At 29.4% G+C, this 23,861-nt stretch overlaps 3 protein-coding genes across 5 annotated transcripts; all 3 read right to left on the bottom strand.

Annotated features, from left to right (window-relative positions):
• Positions 1–2,778: 2,778 nt before the first annotated feature.
• LOC126833008 (uncharacterized) lies at positions 2,779–8,459 on the bottom strand. Its single transcript, XM_050564104.1, has 4 exons — positions 8,416–8,459; positions 4,115–4,543; positions 3,486–3,671; positions 2,779–2,862 (listed from the first exon to the last, which is right to left on the bottom strand). The coding sequence occupies exons 2-4, from the start codon at positions 4,527–4,529 to the stop codon at positions 2,855–2,857; spliced, it is 609 nt and encodes a 202-aa protein (XP_050420061.1). The 5' UTR covers positions 4,530–4,543; positions 8,416–8,459; the 3' UTR covers positions 2,779–2,854.
• Positions 8,460–9,274: 815 nt separating this feature from the next.
• On the bottom strand, positions 9,275–13,095 carry LOC126833011 (uncharacterized). 3 transcript variants are annotated; one of them, XM_050564109.1, is made up of 6 exons: positions 12,811–13,084; positions 12,676–12,707; positions 11,293–11,430; positions 10,562–10,648; positions 9,861–10,060; positions 9,275–9,348 (listed from the first exon to the last, which is right to left on the bottom strand). In XM_050564109.1, exons 1-5 carry the CDS (start codon positions 12,858–12,860, stop codon positions 9,867–9,869), a joined length of 501 nt encoding a protein of 166 aa, XP_050420066.1. In that variant the 5' UTR covers positions 12,861–13,084; the 3' UTR covers positions 9,275–9,348; positions 9,861–9,866. The 3 variants fall into 3 exon arrangements, with proteins under 3 accessions (XP_050420066.1, XP_050420067.1, XP_050420068.1); XM_050564110.1 differs by lacking the exon at positions 10,562–10,648 and having other exon boundaries at positions 12,811–13,075; XM_050564111.1 differs by lacking the exons at positions 9,275–9,348; positions 9,861–10,060 and adding an exon at positions 10,122–10,336 and having other exon boundaries at positions 12,811–13,095.
• A 1,104-nt stretch (positions 13,096–14,199) lies between these two features.
• Positions 14,200–17,883, bottom strand: LOC126833009 (putative uncharacterized protein DDB_G0282133). The gene is made up of 5 exons (XM_050564105.1): positions 17,752–17,883; positions 16,320–16,351; positions 15,471–15,692; positions 14,682–14,774; positions 14,200–14,591 (listed from the first exon to the last, which is right to left on the bottom strand). Exons 1-5 carry the CDS (start codon positions 17,799–17,801, stop codon positions 14,398–14,400), a joined length of 591 nt encoding a protein of 196 aa, XP_050420062.1. The 5' UTR covers positions 17,802–17,883; the 3' UTR covers positions 14,200–14,397.
• Positions 17,884–23,861: the final 5,978 nt, after the last annotated feature.

Raw genomic sequence — 23,861 nt, 5'->3', positions numbered from 1 at the left:
TAAGTAGAATAATATTTACAATTTTTAGGTAGTGTTCTAGATTTTGTAGGGGAGAAAATTAACTTTTTCAATTTTAAGTTTAATGAAATATCTTTTATTTAAGATTTCTGATCTGTATAAGTAGTTGCTTTATACGAAAATCGGTTCAGTGGTTTAGGAAATATTGTGGGTCTAGACACAAAATAAAAAACCGTATATCATTGTAAAAACAACACTCTCTCAGCTCCACATCGATGATACAATAAAATAACATTAGTTTACGATTAGTTTATCCTGTGTATCTAACCCATCAGTAATGTATGCCGTAGGGAAAAATATGTATAACTTGGTCATATTGAACTAATATTACGGTATATTATTGTATAAACATGGCTAATGTTCCGAAATGTCTAATATTTCTGAGGCATTAGGCACCTAAATTTTAATCTATGTGTCAATTTTAAAGTCTATGTGCCCACGTGTAATAAGTATATTGACATGCATGTACGTAATGCAAAACACCTGTGTATATGTTGAGAGAAAAACGTTAAGTACAGACGCAAATTAAAAAAAACTGATGGTAATCGTTAAATGTCGAAAAAAATGACTAAAAGTCAATTTGAGTCACCCATAATATAAGAAATATTCTGACAAAACACGCGTTAACAGTTTTTTTTTTTGGGGGGGATTTTCTCAATAAAACAGAATATCCTACGAAGACCGGACCATTATGTCTCTTAGCCTCATCATAATTAAAACAGGTTAAATCTGTGGGGATTTTTCTGTACATACAGGGTGTCCCACAAATATTTAACTTTTGTACTAGTGAATATTTTCAAGATTTTTTTTTTAAATTAATTTAATCTCATAGACACCACGTTTTTTATTGTACTTAACAGTTTTACTGAAAAATTAGACTGAAGGTAGACCTAGAGTAGGGCTATAATATATTGTACACATTTTATGAAAATCTGTGCTCATACTCGTTGCCGTTAATAACAAAACGATGTAATCATTTTTTTCCTTCAAATAACAGTTTAATGTAGATTTCTTGACTCTAGTAACTGGGGAAACAAATACGGCCATAGTATAATTTTTTATAAAAAAAAAAATTTGTTAGCTGATTTTTGAGAAAACGGTAGTTGTTATAGCCCCACTCTATATCTAACTTCAGTCTAACAGTCCGAAAACTACGCTCGAAAAATTGAAATAAAGATAAAATCTTCCACCCCTTCTTTGAGTGTTTTACATTTGTTGAAAGTCCTAAAAATATTTTATACAAATTTAGAAATAAAGGGAAAATGAGGAATTTTTTTAAGTACCTGGGATTAAAAAGTTGGTACGTTTGTTAGCTTAAGGGGATTGCATGCGGTCGGTTTTTTCAGTAAAAACACATCATTTTTATTCCATTGCAAAGACCGAACCAGTGATCCGATAAGCAATCTAAAAACAGATTTGAATTCGACATAAAATTTACTTGTCATGTAGTTTACTTATAATCGGTCAGAGTACTTTTTCAATTTTTAACTTTAACCCTTTCCAAATTTGATTTTAAAATTTGAAATTTTATATAATATTCAAACGTATTTTATACATAGTAGGAATAAGATATCAAAAAAGTACCCTGACCGATAATAAGTTAACTTCATGACAAATTCAAATCTGTTTTCAGATTAGTTATCGGATCACTGGTTCAGCCTGTGCGATGGAACAAAAAATGTATGTTATATCATTGGTTTTAGAATATACTCTAGAGTATTTTAGAGTATATTCTAAGATCAATGGTAATATTAACTAAAATGGTTTTTACTCATAGACAAAATAATTTAAATTAAAAATAACACCACGAAGCTTATACAAATTAACCGGTAAATTAATTGACATGATCGACATTTATTAAAACCGCTTTTTTCTTAAATATTGCCTATACAAAACTCCTTAAAAACCAACCGCATGAAATCCCCTTAACTAAAACTCCAACAAAAACCTGACGGTAAAAAGAGTAAGTTCCAGACACCCTTCCAAAAAAGTCAGCCTATCAAAGTAGCGATAACTTCATTGTGGCCAAGTCTGCTATTTCTTTAGCTTAGAACCTCACTTCACTCCTACTTTCACGAGCAACACTCTTTTTCATTTGTATTGCTTAACACTTGGCCAGTTTCTAAATGAAACATGACCTTTCTCAATGAGGCTTAAAACATGCTTGGCCACAATATGTTACCACTACTTTAATTGGCTGACTTTTTTGTGAGCAGATCTGAACCTTTTTCTATTTTTCTGAGCTCTCCTTCCCATCACACACGTAACTCCAATTGAGTACATTTGATAAAGATGTTTTATGCTTCAATTATTCATTTACATGTCTACAATTTATTACTACAAGTGGTTATAGATATGTCGTTTGCATGAATAAAATAGTTATCATAATTTTGGTGTTCAAGTATTTTAAAGAAAACCCACAATATGTAAAAATGTTTTCTTTTACACAAGAGGTTCGAAAATAATATTTTTGTAACAATTTAGTTCTAATATTTTAATCTATTCCAATTTAACGTAGAAAGTTAATGTTTATTGCTTGATATAGCTAGTCTATATCGTCTAGTAAACATTTTTTTATAGGTACATTTATTTTTAATTGGTTTATTATTTTGTCTAAGATAAAATACAAATATCTGGATACACGGGTTGGCAAGTATGTTTACAAACCCAGAATACTATGCAATACAATATTTAATATATTATTTTATTAAAATAAAATCAATTTAACGTTATTAAATTAATTACAATTGATTTTTACTACTAGTTGTAAATTTACAGGGTCATTTTCAATTATTTGAATTTGTGTAGTTATGATATGAATTAACAGCTCCAACATTTAAACACCTAGAAAAAAAATTATGTTATTAATACCACATTGCATCAATTTATAAAAAAGACAAAAAATTATATTTAACGATTTTATTACAGTGTTTTAATTAATTTAGATATTGGAATGAATTTAATACCTACAAGAAATTTACACACAAAATTTAGTGTCATAATTTATTTTTATTTTACTATCCAAACAATGGCCATAAGAAGATTTATAATTCAATTTTAGAAAAATAGTAAACTTTTATAATAGGTAGGAATATATTTTATTAGTAAACCACTAAACAATTTTCAGATTGTGTGCTTTAGAAATTCCTTGCACCACAATAATATGAGTGGCAAATTTCACATTAATTTTTAATGTTTGCCACATTTTTTTTTTGACAAGATTTTTTTCATTGCTTATGTCATAAATTTATTTTCTGTGCGTTTGATAAACACATTAAAAAAATATATCCTAATAACACTAAAATACAATTTATTTTTTATCTTTAATAATCTTTAACTACTATCATCTATTTATGAAACACATACTTAGGCAGGTCTTAAATCGCCAGGTATTACTTAATACTTGTAACATGCCAGTATTATTTTTTTTTTTTAACTTGAAAAGTAAATAAATCTTATTTAATCACCTGTTGACCCTCTACGTCTGTTTGGATTATATTGCTTTTCTACAACCTCTTCAGGCACTTCATTTGTTTTGATTATATTATTATTGTTTTCTGTACGTTCATTCTCGTCTGACGAATCATCTTTTCCTGCAAATATGCAATCCAGCAACAAAACATAGAATCGTTTTATTGCTTTGCACATTCCTACTGAAAAATATAAAAACTCTAATCAATACACTTCTTACTTACTTGACCACACTTGCTTACTAGAAATCTTTACGAATCGATTTCACAGTTTTAGTTTATTATTTTTAATTAATCCGATTTCTCGTTAAGAAACAATTCTTAATACAATTATTATTAATTATCTATTTATCTTATCCGAATAATTAACAGAAGAAGGCGTGTGAGCTAAATAGATTTAAGTTTGGTTGCTGAGCGACAAAGACTGACATTGAGAATATCTTATAACTATAAGCGTTTTATAGAAGTAAGGTGTGAGGTGTTAAAGAGCGAAGAGATATTTTTTGCAAGGATTGAAATTAAACTAGGAAAGTAGCGGTAAAATTAAAAAAAAGAAAAATAGAATAATATTGGAAATTTTATAGTATATTTTTTTTTTCAAGAAAGCTTTTTTAGTTTTTTCTTACTTGTAAGATTTAGATCCATATCAGTGTCTTCGTATTCGTCGTCATTGTAACCCTTGAATGAATTACGTTCTAAAACAACACTTCCTTTTCCTTTAATCCCGTAGAATCCTTTCTTATTCCCATTGACCTTGAGTATACCTTTATTCCATTCGATTACCATAGGATCGTTTGCTTTGACTCCTGGAACTTTTTTGCGGTTGATTGTGAGCACGCCACCTTTACATCCTATGGAAACTCCCTGATTTGCCAATGCTGCTCTTGGAACTTTTTTTCCATTGAAAATGAATTCATCATCAATAAAGCGTACTTTTTTGCTCTGGGTTTTGAAAACTTTTGTGTCATTGATCACGACTGCATCGTTCTTAGAGTGTTCTCTTTTGATCGGCTTTCTTGAAGCTGTTTTCCTATCGACCATGATTCCACCATCTCCTGGGTTAAGTTAGGTTAAGTTAACATTGAAATTCTCACTTACTATTTCATGTAATTGTAATTACTTTTAGTAATTAGTATATTCTTTATTATATTGTCATTAAGTTGTTTAAAAAAAAAAACGTTATTACCCATTTTATAAACCTCGTCTTTTCTCATTATACTAATTTGAAAAAAAGTCTAATTAGTTATAAATGTCTATTGAAAGCTCTTTCGATAAAGTACTGACCGATGTACAATGCCACGTCCTTTCGCCATTTAAGTGGTGGAATTTTTATCTTTATTTCACTCATTTACCGTAGTTTTGTGACTGAAGGTAAATATTGTTTTTGCGTTTGGTTAACATTATATACATATACTACCTAAACTAATATATATATATGTATGTATAACGTCCGGGGTTAGGACGGTACGGTTGATGGGGTTATTATATACAGAGGATACTTATTAGTAGTCACTTAACCGCCGCTAGGTTAATTTTTATCTGACATATATTATATGTACTAATAACATGCAATAAAGTGTTAGTTTAGAATATATTACAATATTGTAAAGTAACAAAAAAATATACAATTTTATTACGTGTAAATGTACATAAATTTAATCAGTAAGACCACCCATGATAGTGTTATAGAATTGATTAATACCCATGAAACGTACCTCATATATATATTATATCATATATAAAACACCAGGTGGCTCTTAACATGACTTGTGACTAAACCAGACCAAACTCATGGTTGCCGACAATGTAAAACCGTGGAATAACAAGAAACTGCCACATTTTGTCTTGTAGCAATATCTATTAATTTAAAAAGAAAAACAAAATTTGCCACATTTCTCATTGCGGCTTATAAAACATTTAAAATGGTAAACTGGCACAACAATCAAATTTGCCAGTTTGGTTTGTTAAAACCTTTTGCTAAATAGCCGCAACCTCAAATCGTGGTGTCTGGCTGAGACCTAACTGAGTAGCTTGAAAATAAAATAACAAGCACCGGGTAACAAAAATAATTGAAAAGTATTGAAATTAAAGCTTTAAAAATTAAAATTAACCATTTGGGAGAAGGTTCAATTTTTAAGTTGTATTTCCTCAAAACTTTATTTTTTTCAGTTGTGGCAGTCTTGCTTCAAGGGTGCGACATGATTGGTACTAATTGTATGCAATAATTATAGGCTAATTTTAAGTACTTTATTGTCTTTACAGTGCTTTTATCAATACATATTTATATTATTATATATATTTATATATATATATATATATATATATAATGTACTATTGGCGGTAATATCACATTTACAATTTTATGCGTTTTTTTACAAAGTGATTTTATCAATAAGCAATTATATTTGTCATTAGTCTGCACTGTTTTTGATGTGTGAATGAGCTTTAGTGACTGGAATAATGCTTTTGTCTTAAACTCTTCTGGTTTTCTTTCCTCTAATCCTAATTAACTAAGTACCAGTTTATGGTTTCAATTAATTTTCTAAAAAGTGATTTTATCACATTCAGTCGAATCCCAACCCAAATTGTAATGAATTTTTACTTTGAGTATATCCGTCGATGGCCATACTTAAGTTTGGGCTACTATTTGTTTTACGGACTATTCAAGGCAGTAGTTGTAAATGAATAAAATATTTATGTGCGCAAATAGTATATCCGATCATAACATTTTCAAGTTTTCACCATTTGCTATGACCTTCGAATTTTCGACGTAAAAAGTAACACTAAGATGTGCAAAAATAAAAATTTGTAATTCGAACATCGACAATTTTATATATTGTTTTTGTCGTTGGATCGATGTATTTTTCTGCTTAAAATGTATAAACATTAATGGATGGCAAAAAAAAAAAATGACTAAAACATTCTCATGTGTGCACAAGTGCCGAAATTGTATAGTTTTCGAAAATATTTTCGATTTATTATAACCTTAGCATTTTTGGTATAAAACGTTTTACCAACAAAATTACACACGGAAAACCCCGAAATTTCAACAACCCTCCCTCCTCTCCTGGGAAAAAGGCTAAATGTTTTTAAAACTCGTTTGGCGCAATTTTAAGATTTAACAACTAACAAGTCAAATTAATTCCAAATTTGTTTGGAATTTAAACAGTTTCCAATAGAAGAGATAGAATTTTTTACTTTTCGAAGCAAAGTTTTTGGGATTTAGGTCGGGAAAATTAGACCAATGGTATATTATCTAGAATGGAACTATAACATATGCAATTTTCTCAACAAAAAAAAAACTGTGATCACATTTATTTTATATTAAGGAAACCCCCCCTCCCCAAAAAAAAGGAGAAAATTGCACTGTTACCGTAGTCAATTTCCTGGTTGCTATGTGTGAGTGAGTAAATAGACAATGAAAATATTTCATTATATTGTTAACAACGATATATGGGTTATTATAACAATACATTTATACAGAGAGAACCTATTTTATATTTGTGACCAATTTATAAAGATAACATAATGTTTAAACTCAGGAAAACGTATTGAAAACACGTTTTAAGTTGTATTATTTATTTAAAATAATAAGAATACTTGTTTTGATGTATTTTTTTGTATGCTTGTTGTTCAAACAGTTACAGTCATACACCAATTTCCTAAATACGAAAATATTCGAAAACAAAAACATCTTTTATCATCGACCTAGTTAAACTATTTGAAGTCTCCAACGTTAAAACCTTTTTGATAATTATTATATTTTGAGTCCAATAATTTTTTACTCGAGTAATTCAAATTGTATGGGCAATTGTCAGTATTCCGAATTTAGTTTTATAAATGTATAGAAAAAAATTATATTTTAAGACTAACAGAATACATTCCATAATCTCTTATGGAATATTTTAAAAGGAATATAAATATTTGGATAATAATGTGGATAACCTAATTTTTGATTATAAATAAATCCTTGGTAGTATTATATCCAATATTAACATTTTTCAACTGGAATTTCGATGAAATTTATTCTTTACATGAATGCAAAAAACGCCTCGATATCGCGTTGATGGGAAAATATCTCATACCGAATTCGGGCTGTCTCTCTACGCCGATGAAAGTGCTCCAACAAAGATATTCACGACAAACATAATCTGAATTGTTAAATCTTTTGCAACAATACGCGACACTCCAATCCTTGAACGCATTTGAATATTTCCGCACATGATTTATCCCGTAAGTTAAGGGTGTTTAGAGACATGTTCAAAAATTAATCTAGAATTGAACATATCGCTTCTTAAATAATTTGCCGGTAATTTAGAATTCGACACGTTGATAGCGATATTTTTTTGTTAATATTTTAGTTTAAAAAAATGACTGACTAGCCGACACTAAATGTTATACATGCAGACGCCAACCGTCCTGACCGTTGAAGTTATACATATACATATATATATATATATATTAGTTTAGGTAGCATTTGTATTGGGTGTCTCAAAAAGAACGCCGGATTCAAATCTGCTATAAATTAAATGTATTTCTCTTAAAAAAAAACATAACAAATATATCATTCAGGAGAAGTTGAACATTTGAACATTTGTGAAAAAAATTTTCATTATATTGTTAATTACAATATTTGTATGGATAACAATGCCGACAAAATATTATAGAAAGACAACCAACCCTTATCGTATCCACGCTGACAATGCAATTTTTTTAGTGCATTATAAATTCTCCTTACAATGTTTTTATCAGTAGTTGTATTTTAACTGTCCACAGTTGCCCATAGAAGATTTTTTTCACTACTTCTAGTCATAATGATTCCTAAAGAACTATGATATCCCCGCCCTCAATATACTTAGTCCCCACAATGCCACAACTCGATTTGCTGGTTTTTTTTTTTAAACAATAATCTGTATTATATAATTACCAAAATTGTTAGATTCATCTGGCAATGATGATGCTGGCAATGCACACCTGAAGAACGAACGTCCGTATTAAATTAATTATGAAAACTCGATATTTAATTAATTATTTTCGAACAACCTTTAAATTATAAAAAAAAAAGTTAGTAAAACTACATACGCGCAATACGCTGCCAGACCAATAAGCAAAAGGATAATTTTAATACTTTTTATCATTTTACTAATTTTGTACGTCAATAATATATACTTAAATTCAACTGTTATAATAAAATGTAACACTACTGTGTTAAAATATGCAGCGTTTTTTTCGGTGCTTGTAAGACCAAAATTCAACGACTATGTCGGTAATTCAATGGTGTAAATTTGGCCGATACGACTGATTTTGATTTTTGTGTATAGTATTTTGACGTTTATTGCGGTGTGCAATTTCTTTCTAATGGAAAATATGTATTTGCATAGAAACTGTTACGTATCAGCAGTATATTTTTCAAAAAATTATTTGAATAAAATAATGTAATTTGAAATATTATCTCTATTTCTCATTTCCCACAAAGAATAAATGTTTTTCGTATGACGATACAATTTCTTTTTTCCACTCATATTAAAACAATTTTTACACAATACACTTAAAGATACATTAACTATACAATTATTTATTGTTATCTTTACAATTTATTATTACAAACGTCTGGGATAAAAGACGTGATGAGGATATTGTTTGGTTGACTCCAATAATATTTAATGTATATTTTTTTATTTAATTTTATTGTAATACAATAACTTTAACAACTTTTATGTTAGGTTTTTTTTTTTTAAATTTGTATTTCTCATGTAGTTTTTTAACATTCAGTACGTTAATTTGAATTTTGATTGTTTGTGTTGTTGTTACAGGTGAATTAACATATTTTCAACATTGCTCTTACACAGCATCTAATTACCTAGATAGAAATATAAAAATATATAATTAATGCAACGCGTTACACAAATGTATTTATTTATAAAATTGTCTTTAAAAATGTTATTTGAGTATTTTTAATTAATCCAACTCATAACTGTAACCATCCTAGTATGAGAAATACATTCTGAGCACATATTATTTGCCATTACAATTATTGATATTTCATTTTTGTACCAACTACAGATTCGCATTGTAGCATTCCAATAGTTATAGTGATCTTACAGTCTGTGACTACACCGACCCTATTGTACTGGTTTTTTTGACTACAAGTATTTTATTTAGAATGTCGTAAATAATAGCAGTTAAATAATATTTTTTTTCTTAAAATATTCGTTAATTATTATCAACTATGAGTAAAAATGAATTGCAGCTTAGTAAACCGTGTTTCGTATAACCATACATTTTACGGTATGATAAAATGGTAGTTATTTTTTATCTGGTGAACGTTGTTTTTTTTACACATAATAAGAATATTATTTTGTTTTACTTTACCTGGTATTACCCACTAGCGTTGTCATCAGCTGGGTGTAAAGGATTTCCTTTTGCGTCTGCTGGAACTTTTCTTCCGTTTACCGTGAATCCCTCCTTTTCATTAAATTTTACAATTGGATGAACGTTTTTATTTCCAATATCCATCGGTATTTTTATGCCGTTGATTATCACTCCCTCTTTGTATATACAAATATTTGGACCTGTCGACAAATCAAGTAGATACAAAAATAATACCTTTAATCAAAATCATCATTGGTCCTTGGTTAGTGATCTATCCATGAATATTATCTTTAACTATTTGTTTTACTTTCCAAAAGTATACTAGTTTTTTTTTTTTAGTGTTAACTATAGATCGTTTTTTTATCGCTTACCGTTTTTAATATGTAATGGAATTCAAGGTAGGAGTGTTCTAGACAACATTGTCATACTCCAGAATAGAACAGTTAATGATCCAAAGAGATCAAGAGCCGAAAGTCCTGATAAGAAGGTCAAAGAAGACGGTAAGATTATACAAAAAGATATGAGAAAATATTGAAATATATGTAGCAACGAGGATTGCTTTTAGATAGCACCGATAGGTACATGATAAGCCCATAAATATATAGTTCGGATGTGGAAAACTCGGATAAACTAACCCAAATTCATACGATTAGTGTTGTGAATAAATAATGGTAATGAAAAATAACGAAAATTCTACTTACTGCCATCGGCATAGCCCTTATTATCCATATTGCTCAATCCTTTGTATGCAATGCATTTATAATATTCGATTGGTCGTGGTTCTGAATCTGGTGATGGTGGAATATTAAAGACAACTATTATCCAGTTGGTTTTATTTTATTTTCAAAACAAATCCCACTATGGTTTAACAAAATATTTTAATATCGTACTTATTTTTTCGCGTTCTCGCGTTCTTTCCACGTTCCATTCGGGTCTTAGACAGAATAGTTTTGACAGTTTTGGGGATTTTACAGCTGGCTGCCGACCTAACACTTATCCCAAGAGACAGGAGGCTATTTCTCCTACATTCCGCCATCATAAATTTATGCATGGTTTTAGGATTTATACTTTTTTTTTTTGTTTTAATTTTCAATTTAACGAAATTCACACGAATCTACACAGGTTTTTTGTATCGGTATTTAGAAAACTGAGTTGGAACTAATTTACATTTATGATATTATACCGAATCTTTAACGGTCTATTATAACAAAATAAACGTTTCCTTGTTTTGTTTTATTAGGATTTTGAGGCCCATTTGGGTTTACTAGCTTATCGTCTAAAATGTGTAAAAACGTATTACAACTTTTAAAAAATATAACATTTCAACATGTTTTTTTAACTAAACTCTAATGTTTTTGAGCTTATCCATTGTCCCGCATTCGTTGGCTGTGAACATTTGGTTTTTGTCTATGATAATATAATTTATTTTTACCGGGTGAATCACTGCCATCAATGCTGTCCATATTAACTCCTAGAGTTGTATCTCCTCCGCCTGTATATTTACATTTTCCCTTCGAGTTATTTACCTCGCTGTTATCACAACAAAAGCATATTAATCTTCTCATAGTCCCTAGATAAAAATATATAAAGAACATTCAATAAAACATTATTCTTTACACGTGTCATGTCTATTCTGTAATGCAATTTGCAAGCAAAGTGTATCTAACGTTATAATATTTAAATTGTAAAACAGTATGCATTTAAAACAGTGGTGCGCAACTTTTTCTGATGCACGGCCCCCAACCAACATTTTATACGTTGTATACATACATATTCATATTTTATATTTTTTTGGCAACCTAAAATAAGTATATGTGGTAATATAATTAGTAAGTTTTCTTAGTTATGTTCTGGAATTATTAAATTCTGAAAAATAATGGACTTTTTAGCAGTACTCCATAATTGGAGACAATACGACCAAGTTGGTTTTATGGGCGATTATATATATATATATATATATATATTAAGATTTTGGTTTTTAAGATTAGTATGTCGGTTATTAATTAAGAAGCGTACGAAGGCATAATTTAAGAATAAGTTTCTTGTAGGAATATGGATACTCCACGTTAGTCGTTTGTTTAGATTTAAACCTTAAATGTATTTCACTATATCAGAGGTAAGAATGGGAATATTATTTAGAATGACCCCGGGACAGATTTGTTTTAATTAGGTTTAATACGCCATTTAGTGTACCGCTCAGTCAGTCAGTTAATATAGCTTTGCAAATTTGCAGAGGCAACAATTTCAATTTTTGCATTCTTAGGAAAATTTTGCCTAAGAACAATCTCAAATTTTGAAATGATGAGCCAAATGATTCTTAAAAATAGCAGTCAGTCGAGCAGGATTTTATTAAAAGATATAATGATTGAGAAATATATTTGTTTAGTTTGTATAAGCCTTTTGGCTTTCATACCATACCTTACCAAAATCTTAACTTATGTCTAGGAATGCACAGGTACAATGTAATTTTTGTTCAAGTGGAAAGGAAATAGCATCAACAAGTATGTGTGATATATACTTGATGAATTGTATTATGGAAGGGGTGAAAGCCAAACTGCGAGCCCGGCAAAATATTGTTATATTGTTGTATGTACTATTAGGGTTTTTGTGTCACATTTCTTGCAGCTAAGATAAAATATTGTATTCTTTCACCTATTGTTGAGTACATTATTTTAAAATTTAAACATATAACCTATGCAGTTAATTTAATATTATAACAGCCATTACATACATTACAAAAGCCAAGGGCTATTAAAAAAAAATTATTTGTAACTCACTTTTGATAACAAAAATGCATTTAATGTTTTTTAGTTACCTTTTTTGTTTGGTTTATTACCGCTAGCACACCTTAAAAGTAAACGTTTATATTTCAATGTAAAATTTGTAAAAATATATATCTAGATATAATTTAATATTTCGAACGAATTTTGAACAAACGATTAATACTTACGTGGCATACGCTGCTAGGCCAAGCAAAAGAAAAATTTCAATATTCAGCATTTTACCAGTGTTATATTATAGTATGTATTCAGTTACTAGTTAAAATTGAATTCGACTAAAATGAAATATTCTTTGCTTTTGTCGCTTATTTAAAAGACAAAATTAACTTAATATGTCTACAGCTTATTTTAAGCAATATGTGTTTTATGTTTGTATGAATTACTCAAGTGTTATTTTTTGGCTGGCAATACTAATAAGAACTAAAAAGAAAAAATCAAATTTGGTCTTTGTAAAATAGTCTTTGTTCCCAGTACCTTTTTGTAAGACAAAATGTAATAAATACGTCTACAATTTATTTTTACATGTGTTTTATGTTTGTTCGCATGACTTAATACGTGTTGTTTTTAGTTGGCAAAATTTAAAATCAACATAGACCATAATATTATATAATACGTTGTTACGATATAACACTTGAACTATTTTTTAGAGTCCTTTACAAGAATAGCTTGAACAAATTTAATTGCTTCCAATTCATTTGTATTGAGAATATATGGTAGAGTTTAAAAGAAAGAGGCGAACTAGTCTATTCTATCCGTTCCAAAACCGTCATTCTTTCATTATTTAATTAATTAATGGGTTATGGCTATTGGATATTGGATGTTGTATTCGGTGTGTGATTTCTGTCAAACCTGATCAAATGCCATGTTCCCAGGGCAAGACCTGGGCAATTCATATTTATTAAAATAACAAAATATACAAAACTGTGTGTTGAGGTTGAATTTTTAGTAAAAGGGTGGACACGATAAGGGTGGGATGTCTGTGGTTCCTAACATATTTCGTTGTTGTTGTTACCAATAGGCAAATCAACAGGAACTTTGAATGTTGCCTCATCGACGCATAGCAACCTAAAAGATTAATTTGATTTAAGTACTAAGACTATGGTAATGTGTATGTAATTTGTACACGCTGTCTCAGAAATAAAATAGCAGTGTTGCTCATGAAAGTAGCAGTGAAGTGTGGTTATGAACTAAAGAACTAGCAGACTTGGCCACAATGTAGATATCACTGCTTTGATAGGCTGACATTTTTGGGAGGGGGTCTGGAACTTGGCCTTTTTTCACTGTTAGGTTTTTGTTGGGGATTCCATTTTACTTAGCTCAACACAATAACATGATATTATCACCACTTCATAGTGAAAAAAAAAATATTTTTTTTTTACTTAGCCTTTTTTACACGGAACAAAGTTAAGAGTTATTGCTGTTTTATTATTATATATCGTACATGTGTAAATTAGCTAATGATTAGAAAAATTGAATTGTGTGGTCTACATTTTTTTGTTTATAAAATTATGTGAAAACCAAGTGGTTTGAATAACTAAAATATAGTATTAAATATATTCTTTTATTTTCATTTTTTTTTCATTGGGATATAATCAGTTTACAATTTTTGAATTTTCAATTTGTGGAAAAGACAGACGCTTAACTTTATTTTAAAAATGTTCAAAACAAATGTATTTTTATTAACGAGAGTACTGTGGAATATCCATATTTATAATATGTTTTTGAATTTTCATCTTAATTCCCACCATGCCGTTTTCTTAACCTTTCGCTTCTTCTTGTTGCGTTTCTACGCCACCATTACGATTTCCCGCTCCATATTGTGGAGATAATACACCGTTGACAACGGGTCCATCATCAGTAAAATTTACGGATGATCCATAAACAATTTTGCTGTCGACTGTGAAGTTATCGCCGGTCATGTCTACGTTAAGACCCCGATTTATTTTTCCAGCTATAAATGTTTGAAAAAAAAATCGAATTAGTTAAAATAGTATGTAAATAGTGTAAACACAATACTCCATTCAAGTTTCACCTAACCCACCGTCATTTGTTGTATTGTTTACGTTATCGGTTCTTGTTGGCATTCCACGGTTTGCATATCTATTACCGTAGTCATATTTTCGTGATTGGTTATCTGGAAATGCGCAACATTATTCTCATTTAGTTTTTAGCTTTTGCAGACTACAACTACCGGTCGTTACTATGATGATAGCCTAACGAGATTCGCCAAACTTGTAAATTTACCAATGCATACAGTACAGTTTTCTATAAATACACAGATGTAAACGGTGATTAAATAAAACTACCAATACACAAACTAAAACGGAAACACTTAAATTATATAATGAAAATAAATTTAAAAAACTAATAAACAACTTCTAAAAAAATATAAATAAAGTTTAAAGCTATAAAATTTTAGTAAGAAGAAGAAGGCCATCCCGAATTATATTACTTGTTCTGTGAAAATTATCAATATTAGTGATATTATTACATGGCCTGTTGATGGGAGAAAAAAAACTCAAAAACTATAGCAAGAAGCTATAATTGTATAGGCTTTCTGGAGTTTCTTTGTGTTTAAAAAAAAAATCCGTATCATCACTCGTTCAAGTTGTTCCTAGTAGTGGATATATAATAACATTATAGGGAATGGGAGTATTTAGTTTAATTATATATTTATAGGGGCCCCACCCCCCAAAGATATTTTGCCTTATGGCTCAAAATGTCTCAGTCAGGTCGTGCCCATTGGCATAGTTGTTGGTGGTGATTGCGGATATCTTAATACAAACTAACATGTACATTAAAATTGTATTACTGATAATGGTCAATTTACTATTATAGCTGTAGCCGGCATATCCTTGATTATTGCCGTGTTCCCAATTGGGGGGCGATACAATTGGTTTTAGTTGTTGTTTAGGCCTATAATAATCTTTATTGCTATCTTCGCTTTCGTAGTTTTCATCGCTTTCATCATTTTCATCACTACCCATATGCATTGAAAATCCGCTTATACCTTTTCTATTGTTTTTACCATGGATGTTTCTGTTCATGTCATCTAAAATATTTGTTAATTATTGTAAAAACGAGTTATGAAAACAACATTTTAAAAACCATAGACTGGCATAGTTACTGGCATTGTATTACTAATATTTACTATAACTAAATATTTTTTATTTTAAACAAAACTGAGCATTGTATGAAAATTATTATTTTTTTAAATATTATTCAATTAAGCAATCAAATGATAAAGTACTTCATTAAAGTATTGGGAATAAACTAATTATAAATTCTAGAATAGTTTTCGAATTTTTTATAATTTTGTGCTAACTTCGCTAACTTCAGTTCACAAAAAAAAAATTCATCTGGAAATGTAACTGCATTTATGGCTAAGATTTTAATAAAAATATTTTTTTTTAGTGCTAAACTAAATAATATGTCTTTTAAAATACTTCTTAAACAATCCTAGCATTGTTGTGCTGATGACGACACGCCTTGCAGATTAAACTGCATAATTAATAAATACATTATTATTTGACTGCTTAATCAAATACCACGTTATTTTAAAATATTTTTCAAAAAAAAATCAGGTCTGTTTTAAATAACTAATTCGATGAGTATTTTGTAACATATTTAAATTTTTTTTTTTTAAATGTTTTAACCCACTTTTGTGCTATTTAATTACCTTTTCTTTCAGATGCGTTATTGCCAGAACACCTGAAAAATAAACCTTCAATGTACATATTACACACAAAAACTCTCAGCATAGGTACATTTTTTATACAAACTTTAAATAAATTACTTACACCACCACATACGCTGCTAAACTAAGCAAAAAAATAAGCTTCACATTCATCTTATTAATAGTGTTATATTGTATAGTAATAACACTGAACTGTTTTAAAAAGTACTAATAAATTGACTGTATTATCATACTATGTAATCTCAGTATTTTTAGGACAAAATTTAATTATTGTATATACAATTTATTAACATAAGTCATTTCAAGTTTGTTTGCTTAAACAATATATTAGAATTTTAATTATTTCGTGGTTTAGACAATATAATATATTAGTTTGTGAACAGTCTTTTTTATATTATTGTTCATAGAAATTGACAATTATTAGCGCGGAGTACACAGTAGTTATAGCTATTTGGCCAATAAATTTAAAAAACACTATATTGAATTTTTTTTTTATTAAAAAATATATGTGAAAACCGGGATAAGCGGTAAAAAGAATTTCGAAACTTATGTACAAGTATTTAAGCTTAGAAAACTGCGTTGATCTATTTATGAGTTTTTTCTTTATTAAAAATAGCAATTTAAAAAATATGACATTTCACATAATTGTAGAGATAAATTATGTGCGCAAAATCCCAATAAAATTAATAAAATAAATAAATAAATATGACATTTGCTTTTAAAGAAATGCTTACATTTATCCCACTTTGCCTAAAGACAAAAACTGAATTCTCTTGTAACTTAGCCAGTACGATATTTATTGTAAAAACATAGGGTGAATAATTTAAATAAAACATTGCTTTTTTCTGAAAATATTATTTATCACGTAGTTTGACTTTTTACAATTATAAATGCATTTAGAACTTCGATGACAACTAGTTATAAGCAGTTTCTTTATTTTTATGATTTATATTTAATATAATATTAGGTATTTTTCAGAATTTCCTTGATATTTTTTTTTGTAAAATATTATAAAAGCTGCGATGAAATAAATTCACCAACTTCTAAATTACTAAAAAAATGTCAAAGTTGGCTAGAATACTATCTAATATCTATGGTTAAGCGTAACAATTTTTTAATAGTTTTTTTTTCTATGAATTTTTAAAGTTAATGCTTTTATAGTATTTTTCAATGAGTTGTTAAAAGTATGTGTATTGAGTTATCAACAATAAAAAAAAAAAACGCTTAAACACAGCTAAATTTGGTTACAGCAATTCCAAGACATTTTAGTTTTTATTCTACATTGTTTTATTTTTCTATAAAAATGATTGCAATAGACTGACTGAAAAAAAGTATAAATACACACAAAAACTATAGACTTTATTTCGTATTTTGTTCAAATTTGAAACCAGAAATAACGTTAAAAAAAACTTACCACACATACGCCGTTAGACTAAGCAAAAGAATAATCTTGATATTAATCATGTTACTAGTGTTATATCATATAGGTTTAATACTCGACTGTTATGATATACTGTTTAAATCGACTGTATTGTCGTACTATGTGTTCCCGGTATTTATTAACATGGTGATTTCAAGTTTGTTTTGCATGAACAATATATTATAATTGCGAAAACAGCAGCAAGCGGGAACTTTATGATCAAATATTTAAGGTAGCAATACTGCCTTATTTCATTTTTTTTTTTTTCTATATTAAATTTGGCATTTAAAAAACAACGCAATCTCTTTTTAAAAATTACATACGTCTTATTCCGCTTACAATAAAAATTCGACGAATAATACAATTTGAGTACCCAATAATTTGGTATGAACCACCGAACAGTACACCCGATTGCTCTATAATACAATATTATATTGGCATATCCAAGTTGTTTACAACATTTTACTGGATTATATTATTTTTTTATCTCGGCTAGGCTTTGGACTATACAAATTATATTATTAAAATACCCAGTCACGCGTGTAAATAATAATGGTACGCAGTCTTCGCTATTTTACCACGAAGGATGTGTAAATCCGTTATTGGATAATCGAAAACGACGACAATGGCCGGATGACGCTGTTCGACATTATTATGTCCATAGTAAATAGTGCCGGTGTACTGAGAAAAAAAATTAAAAATTACAAGTGGCAGCATGCAACGTAGGTTAATATATAGTACGGTTAGGTTACTGTACACAGCAATGCACGGTGATGTACTCATAATGTATAGTAAAATTACATTAGCGTAATGCACTATACACATGTTGAAACAAGCAAAATCGAATCCCTGTTTTTAATATTTATAAACCATTTGAAATTTCATTATTTAAAAAAAAAACTCTTATTCGCCGTTAATGGAAAAATATTTAAAGTTATCTCCTCCTCGTACGATTCCCAGGCACTATCAGGCGAGGTTTTACTGCTCCTCTCTATGATCACCGTTTCATCAAAGTCATAAATTAAATCTTAATGTCGTTGTAGAAAGATTAAGGAATTCCTCTTAGAACCTATCGTAGAAACTTTTAATTTAGAACCATTTATTGTAATGCGATCAAAGCTCTGTTTATGATTTCATTTTAGTAGATTGTAATTTAAGGTAATTTACCCACAAACGTATTCGAGTACATATGCGTTGTGACTTATGATTATGAAATTGAAAGTGTTAAACAGTCGAGAAGAAGAACAAATGAGTTTTTTTTTTTTTTAGGCGAGTACTCAAAAACCCAACAAATAATTAGAGGATGGCGCTGTACGAAATATGGAAATTTTCGAAAAATAACCTAACAGCCTGTATGATTCGGCATGGATCGATTTTTACAGTCCCGACCCGTTAACCTATGCTCTTCATATTATTTTTTTCTCAACTTACAGTCTTGTTTTTTATTTTTGTACTTGCCAAAATGTAACCAAGCCTTTACGACCGTCGGGCCTCCCGCTGCGGCTTCCGATTTCGTTTTTTGCAGCACTCCAATGGGTTACACGACGGGTTAGTGCAAAACGCATAAACACCGACACAAGTAGACACAATAATAATATACAGACCGTCTGGTTGGAGGAGGAGGAGGGGGGGGGGGGTAAAAAGTAGCTCGAAGCATCGTTAAACGCCATTTATTATACATGCGGCCTTCGCTTTGTATACCGATTTTACACGGTGTACATTAAACGGGGTTATCCGGATTTCATGTTGCAGTGATTTTTCTAAAGACAAAACTATGTAAGCTAAAAAAGTTTCTAATAAAATCCTTACTGTGTGTTATAATTGTAAAAAAAAAAATTGATCTGTTAAAGATGAATTGTTAAAATTCATATAGCAACATACATGTTTCAATTATCGATTCAAAGCAGAATGATGTAATGAATATGATGACTGGCCGATAACCAGTTTTGTATGAACACTTTTTGAACTATTTAGCATCTAAAGTTTAAGCAAAAGATGAAGTGCCAATGAGCTAAGCGTGTGGATACAAACAACATTACAGTGTACCCCCAAGCCTAAACTATAACTTAAAATTGATAATAACTATTACTTATACAAAACCGGTAACAATTATTATTTTGATTTCATCATTCTGCGATTTGCTGTTTGACTTTTAAAATACACCACTTAATAATACCCTTTAAAATTAAAGTTTTCAACTTGAATATTAATTATAATTTTGTATCAATAAGCAAGTATGATAAGGATTTTGTTTTGACATTTTTTTTAGCTAAAACAATATTATTTTATAAAAAAAAAAAAATACTGTAACATACAGTTTCAATAACCCTGTGTATACTGTGCATTAGTTATTATGTATCAGATTACCACATAATATTATATATCGTTATGTCATGTAAGTGACGGTATAATAATAATAATATACACGTCCGAGGGCCGCCGCACTCGGTTGTCAGCGGCGATTTGTTAATGAATGTTGAACCGGTTATTTTGATGTTTTTTAATGGAGCGAGAAAAAAAACAGAGAAAAATAATTATAACAAATAGGACTTGTACAAACGCCGACAACGTATCGATTTAGGGACAATTTTCAGGTTTTTTTTTTTGTTTTCGAGGAGAAGGGAAGACATCATGTGATAATTTAACGAATAGGTATAGCCGTTTAGCCGATCCCATCGTTTGAGGACTTATCGTGGACAGACATCGGTTGTTATGTACAAACATTGAACAATACAAACTATACACGATATTTGGTTTTCCTAATCGAAATGGTCAATCTGGTGTCAATTAAACGACATGCTGCATTACAAGTGATTCCCCGAGTAAATATGGGTGTATTTATATAATAAAACTTACAAGTAGACCAATTCTACGGGGTCGGAAAAATTACTATAAGTCGTGGGCAGTCTTTAGTAAGAAAATGTTTTTCAACAATGGTTAGGATCTAGAAAAGTACTTTTAATTGTGAAATAAATTCATTTATAAAATGACGTGTTGACAATTTTTTTTTTTTTTTGTGCATATATAAAAGAAAAGACCCTTTCAATATAGATTAATTTCGAAAATACTTATAACCCTCTAACCTAAAATTACTAAAATTGAGCTACCCGGTAAAACCATAGACTAGAACGTTAGGTTAGGTTATTGTACATCTAATCGGTTTGATGATTATATACAATAGATACTAACATAATATAACATTGTACGGCTCGTCATTGTGGTGTTCGTGAATAATGAATATCGCCATTTGCTTGGCCTTGACACCTTCAAGGACCGATGGTTTTTTACTTTTTAGCCTTTAGACTTAGTATGTTTTAAGGTTTAAAAACATTATAAATACATACAATATAGTTCATACAGCATTCTAATGTACATTTTAATACGCGCACCGACGCATAAATTGGACGAAACCTTGAACGTGGGCCGCAAGAGACGACCTAAGCAAAATTTCTAGTCGGACACAAAAAGCAAATCTATAACATGATTGTATATTACAATGTAGTGGCTAAATTAATACTTGAAAATGTTTAATTCTCCGGCCTGTGCAACGTGTACAGTTTTAGAAAACAATGGCTTTGTGCGTGTAGACTATGTAAAGTTCAATTACCTATAGCACAACATCATCGTGCCGATATGTATTTTATAATATTATTTGCAAATCACATCAGCGTTTTGCCTGGTACGTAAAAAACATGAAAGGATTAAGAAATTTGAAGACGAGAACCAAAATATAATATATTGAGCGGTCCATCATTAATAAATTAGTGTGACCATTTTTCAAAATAATTATTGCAACGCAAAGTCGTAAAATCACTTTTAAGAAAAACACACACACGCGAATCCTAAGACGGCGACAGATGATCTTCGAGCCAAGGGGCTTCTACACCTGCCTATTATTTTGGTCGAAAACAACTCATTCTACTTCAAACGTACAGTTCCTGAGAATACTCATATTTAAGTTTTGGAAAAACATTTAAATTCTTGATAACATTTTCAAGACATCGACTGTCGCAAAATTTAAAAATTATTTTTTGTTAATTAATTATTTTAGTTAAAAAATCAAGTTTTTTACATAGAAATAATTAACTAAAAATAATTTTAAAATTGTGCCACAGTCGATGACTTGAAAATATTATGAAGAATTCATATGATTTTTTAAAAGTATTTCTAGGAACAGTACGTTTGAAGTAGAAACATATGTTTTTGTACAAAACTAGATCCTATACGCGTTATAAAAGTTTAAAAAAAATTAATTATCAAAATAGACACTTCTTTCCTATGTATGTTAAAATATTTTGCTTTATGAAAAATTAATTTCAGCGGTTAAAAAACGATTGTGGACAAAGAAACACATATTGAACGCTGATCAATACTTGATAATTTGTATCTGTATAATAGCCTCAAGAAAATAATTCTACCAGAGATTGATCTCTGATCGTCACATTATTCCTGCGGCAACAGTATATTATTATATTATTCCTTTCCGAAGAAACTCTCAGACAAACCGAATTACCATTAAACGAACTGCATAAAACACAGTGACTGTAATAATTGGATTGGTTGCTTACTAAGACAAACCAATTTATTGGTGTCCTTATGGCTATACCTAATATTGTACGGAACGTAATGGAATTAAATCTACAGTTTTATTATACAAAAAAAAAAAAAACAGCACTCAAACATAATAATATTATAATATTGAAACGACGACCCCCACGCCCAAGTATTGTTGTCGTCCACAATAAAAATAAAAGATAAATAAAAAGAAATTAAGGTGTTTGGTGAAACAGACGTTATCGTTCCTAATCTTCAGCGTGAAGTATACACAGAAAATAGTTGTTTTTAGGATGTAAATTCTAAGAACATAATGTTTATATCATTATATGCATCTAATAGGAATGTAAATAAAAGTATATAATAAAAAAATGGAATTTTTCTTTTTTTTTGTGCGTGACGTTTGGATACTTAAATAAGAATAATATGTAGTATAATATATAATCTTTATAATTAGTAGACATAAGAGCAAAGTATAGTGTATACTCAAAACACTGTAAGCTAAATTAGGGGTGTTCATTCGATCACATTTGACAAATCTGTCGCTAAAAAAAAACCTAAAAATGTATGTACTTTTAACACACTAACTTTAGGTTTTAAGGTGTTAAGTATCTTTTACCCCAACCCCTTTTAAACTAATACAAAAGATAATATATTCGGCTAAAGAAAAAAAACATTGCCAAGTAACTTTAGCCAGTTACATGTATTTTGGCTCTTTTGGGAAAAATGGGAAACACTTGGGTACCAAAAATGATTCACATAGGTCGTTTTTTTCATAATTTTAAAAAATCGTCAATAATAATAGTCAGTTGGGTCATGAAATTCCAAGACCCTGATTTATCGACTTTAGGTGCACATTTTTATAACGCAGGCTCAATATGGTCTATGTAAATAATGCTTACAGTCTTTTGAACGTCTAAAAAAAATTGTATTTTAACGGTTTCTATACTTTCATTTATGTAAACAATGGAAATGGAAACGCACATCACACACACACAAGTGTTTTTCTAAAGTAAAAAAATTGTGTTTTCGAGTAAACGCAAGAAAAAAATTGTTCGACAAACCAAGTTCGACTTCAATAAGAAATTCTATTTTTTATTCATGTTTACTTTTGAACTCGGCGACACTTTTGAAAAACAAGCGCCGATGTGCAAAATTATACAGAAACCTCACACCTTCTAACAACTAAAATAATTTACAAATATTTTATACATGGTCTTATCGTTAATGAATCGCCCTGTATTTAGATACAACCCGAGGGATTCTAATGATCAGTGGACTTATCGGTTCGTATAGACCTAAAATGAGAACCCTAATTTTGTTTAATATTTTCACCAACTTTTAATTTTGCCGTCATTTTAAATATTTTGAAATTGAGTGGAACACTGAGCAATGGACATTTTAAAAAATGATAAAAAAATTTTTTTTAGCATTAGACACTTAAAAAGGCGATAAATAGTGTACAGATTTAAATAAATTTGAATAATTATCAAATTCTGTTTTGGGTTTTTCTGATTTTGATGGTGAAGGATTGATTTTTTTTTTAACAT

The sequence above is a fragment of the Adelges cooleyi genome, unplaced genomic scaffold (genome assembly GCF_023614345.1).
Source record: "Adelges cooleyi isolate 19-005CV unplaced genomic scaffold, UGA_ACOO_1.1 ACOO_flye_CR_arks_rails_tigmint_CR_PRNA_168, whole genome shotgun sequence".
Taxonomy (NCBI): domain Eukaryota; kingdom Metazoa; phylum Arthropoda; class Insecta; order Hemiptera; family Adelgidae; genus Adelges; species Adelges cooleyi.
Note: the sequence above shows the minus strand (reverse complement) of the source record. Positions and strands in the feature narration are given on the sequence as shown.

Coding starts and splice junctions, on each gene's coding strand:
- LOC126833008 (XM_050564104.1), bottom strand. CDS start 4,529: ATGGTCGATAGGAAAACAGCTTCAAGAAAGCCGATCAAAAGAGAACAC. Junction 3,672..4,114: donor TATGGATCTAAATCTTACAA/GTAAGAAAAAAC, acceptor TATATTTTTCAG/TAGGAATGTGCAAAGCAATA.
- LOC126833011 (XM_050564109.1), bottom strand. CDS start 12,860: ATGCTGAATATTGAAATTTTTCTTTTGCTTGGCCTAGCAGCGTATGCC. Junction 12,708..12,810: donor GGCCTAGCAGCGTATGCCAC/GTAAGTATTAAT, acceptor TTTACTTTTAAG/GTGTGCTAGCGGTAATAAAC. Junction 11,431..12,675: donor TAATAAACCAAACAAAAAAG/GTAACTAAAAAA, acceptor ATTTTTATCTAG/GGACTATGAGAAGATTAATA.
- LOC126833009 (XM_050564105.1), bottom strand. CDS start 17,801: ATGATTAATATCAAGATTATTCTTTTGCTTAGTCTAACGGCGTATGTG. Junction 15,693..16,319: donor TAACGCATCTGAAAGAAAAG/GTAATTAAATAG, acceptor CAAATATTTTAG/ATGACATGAACAGAAACATC. Junction 14,775..15,470: donor TGCCGGCTACAGCTATAATA/GTAAATTGACCA, acceptor GCGCATTTCCAG/ATAACCAATCACGAAAATAT.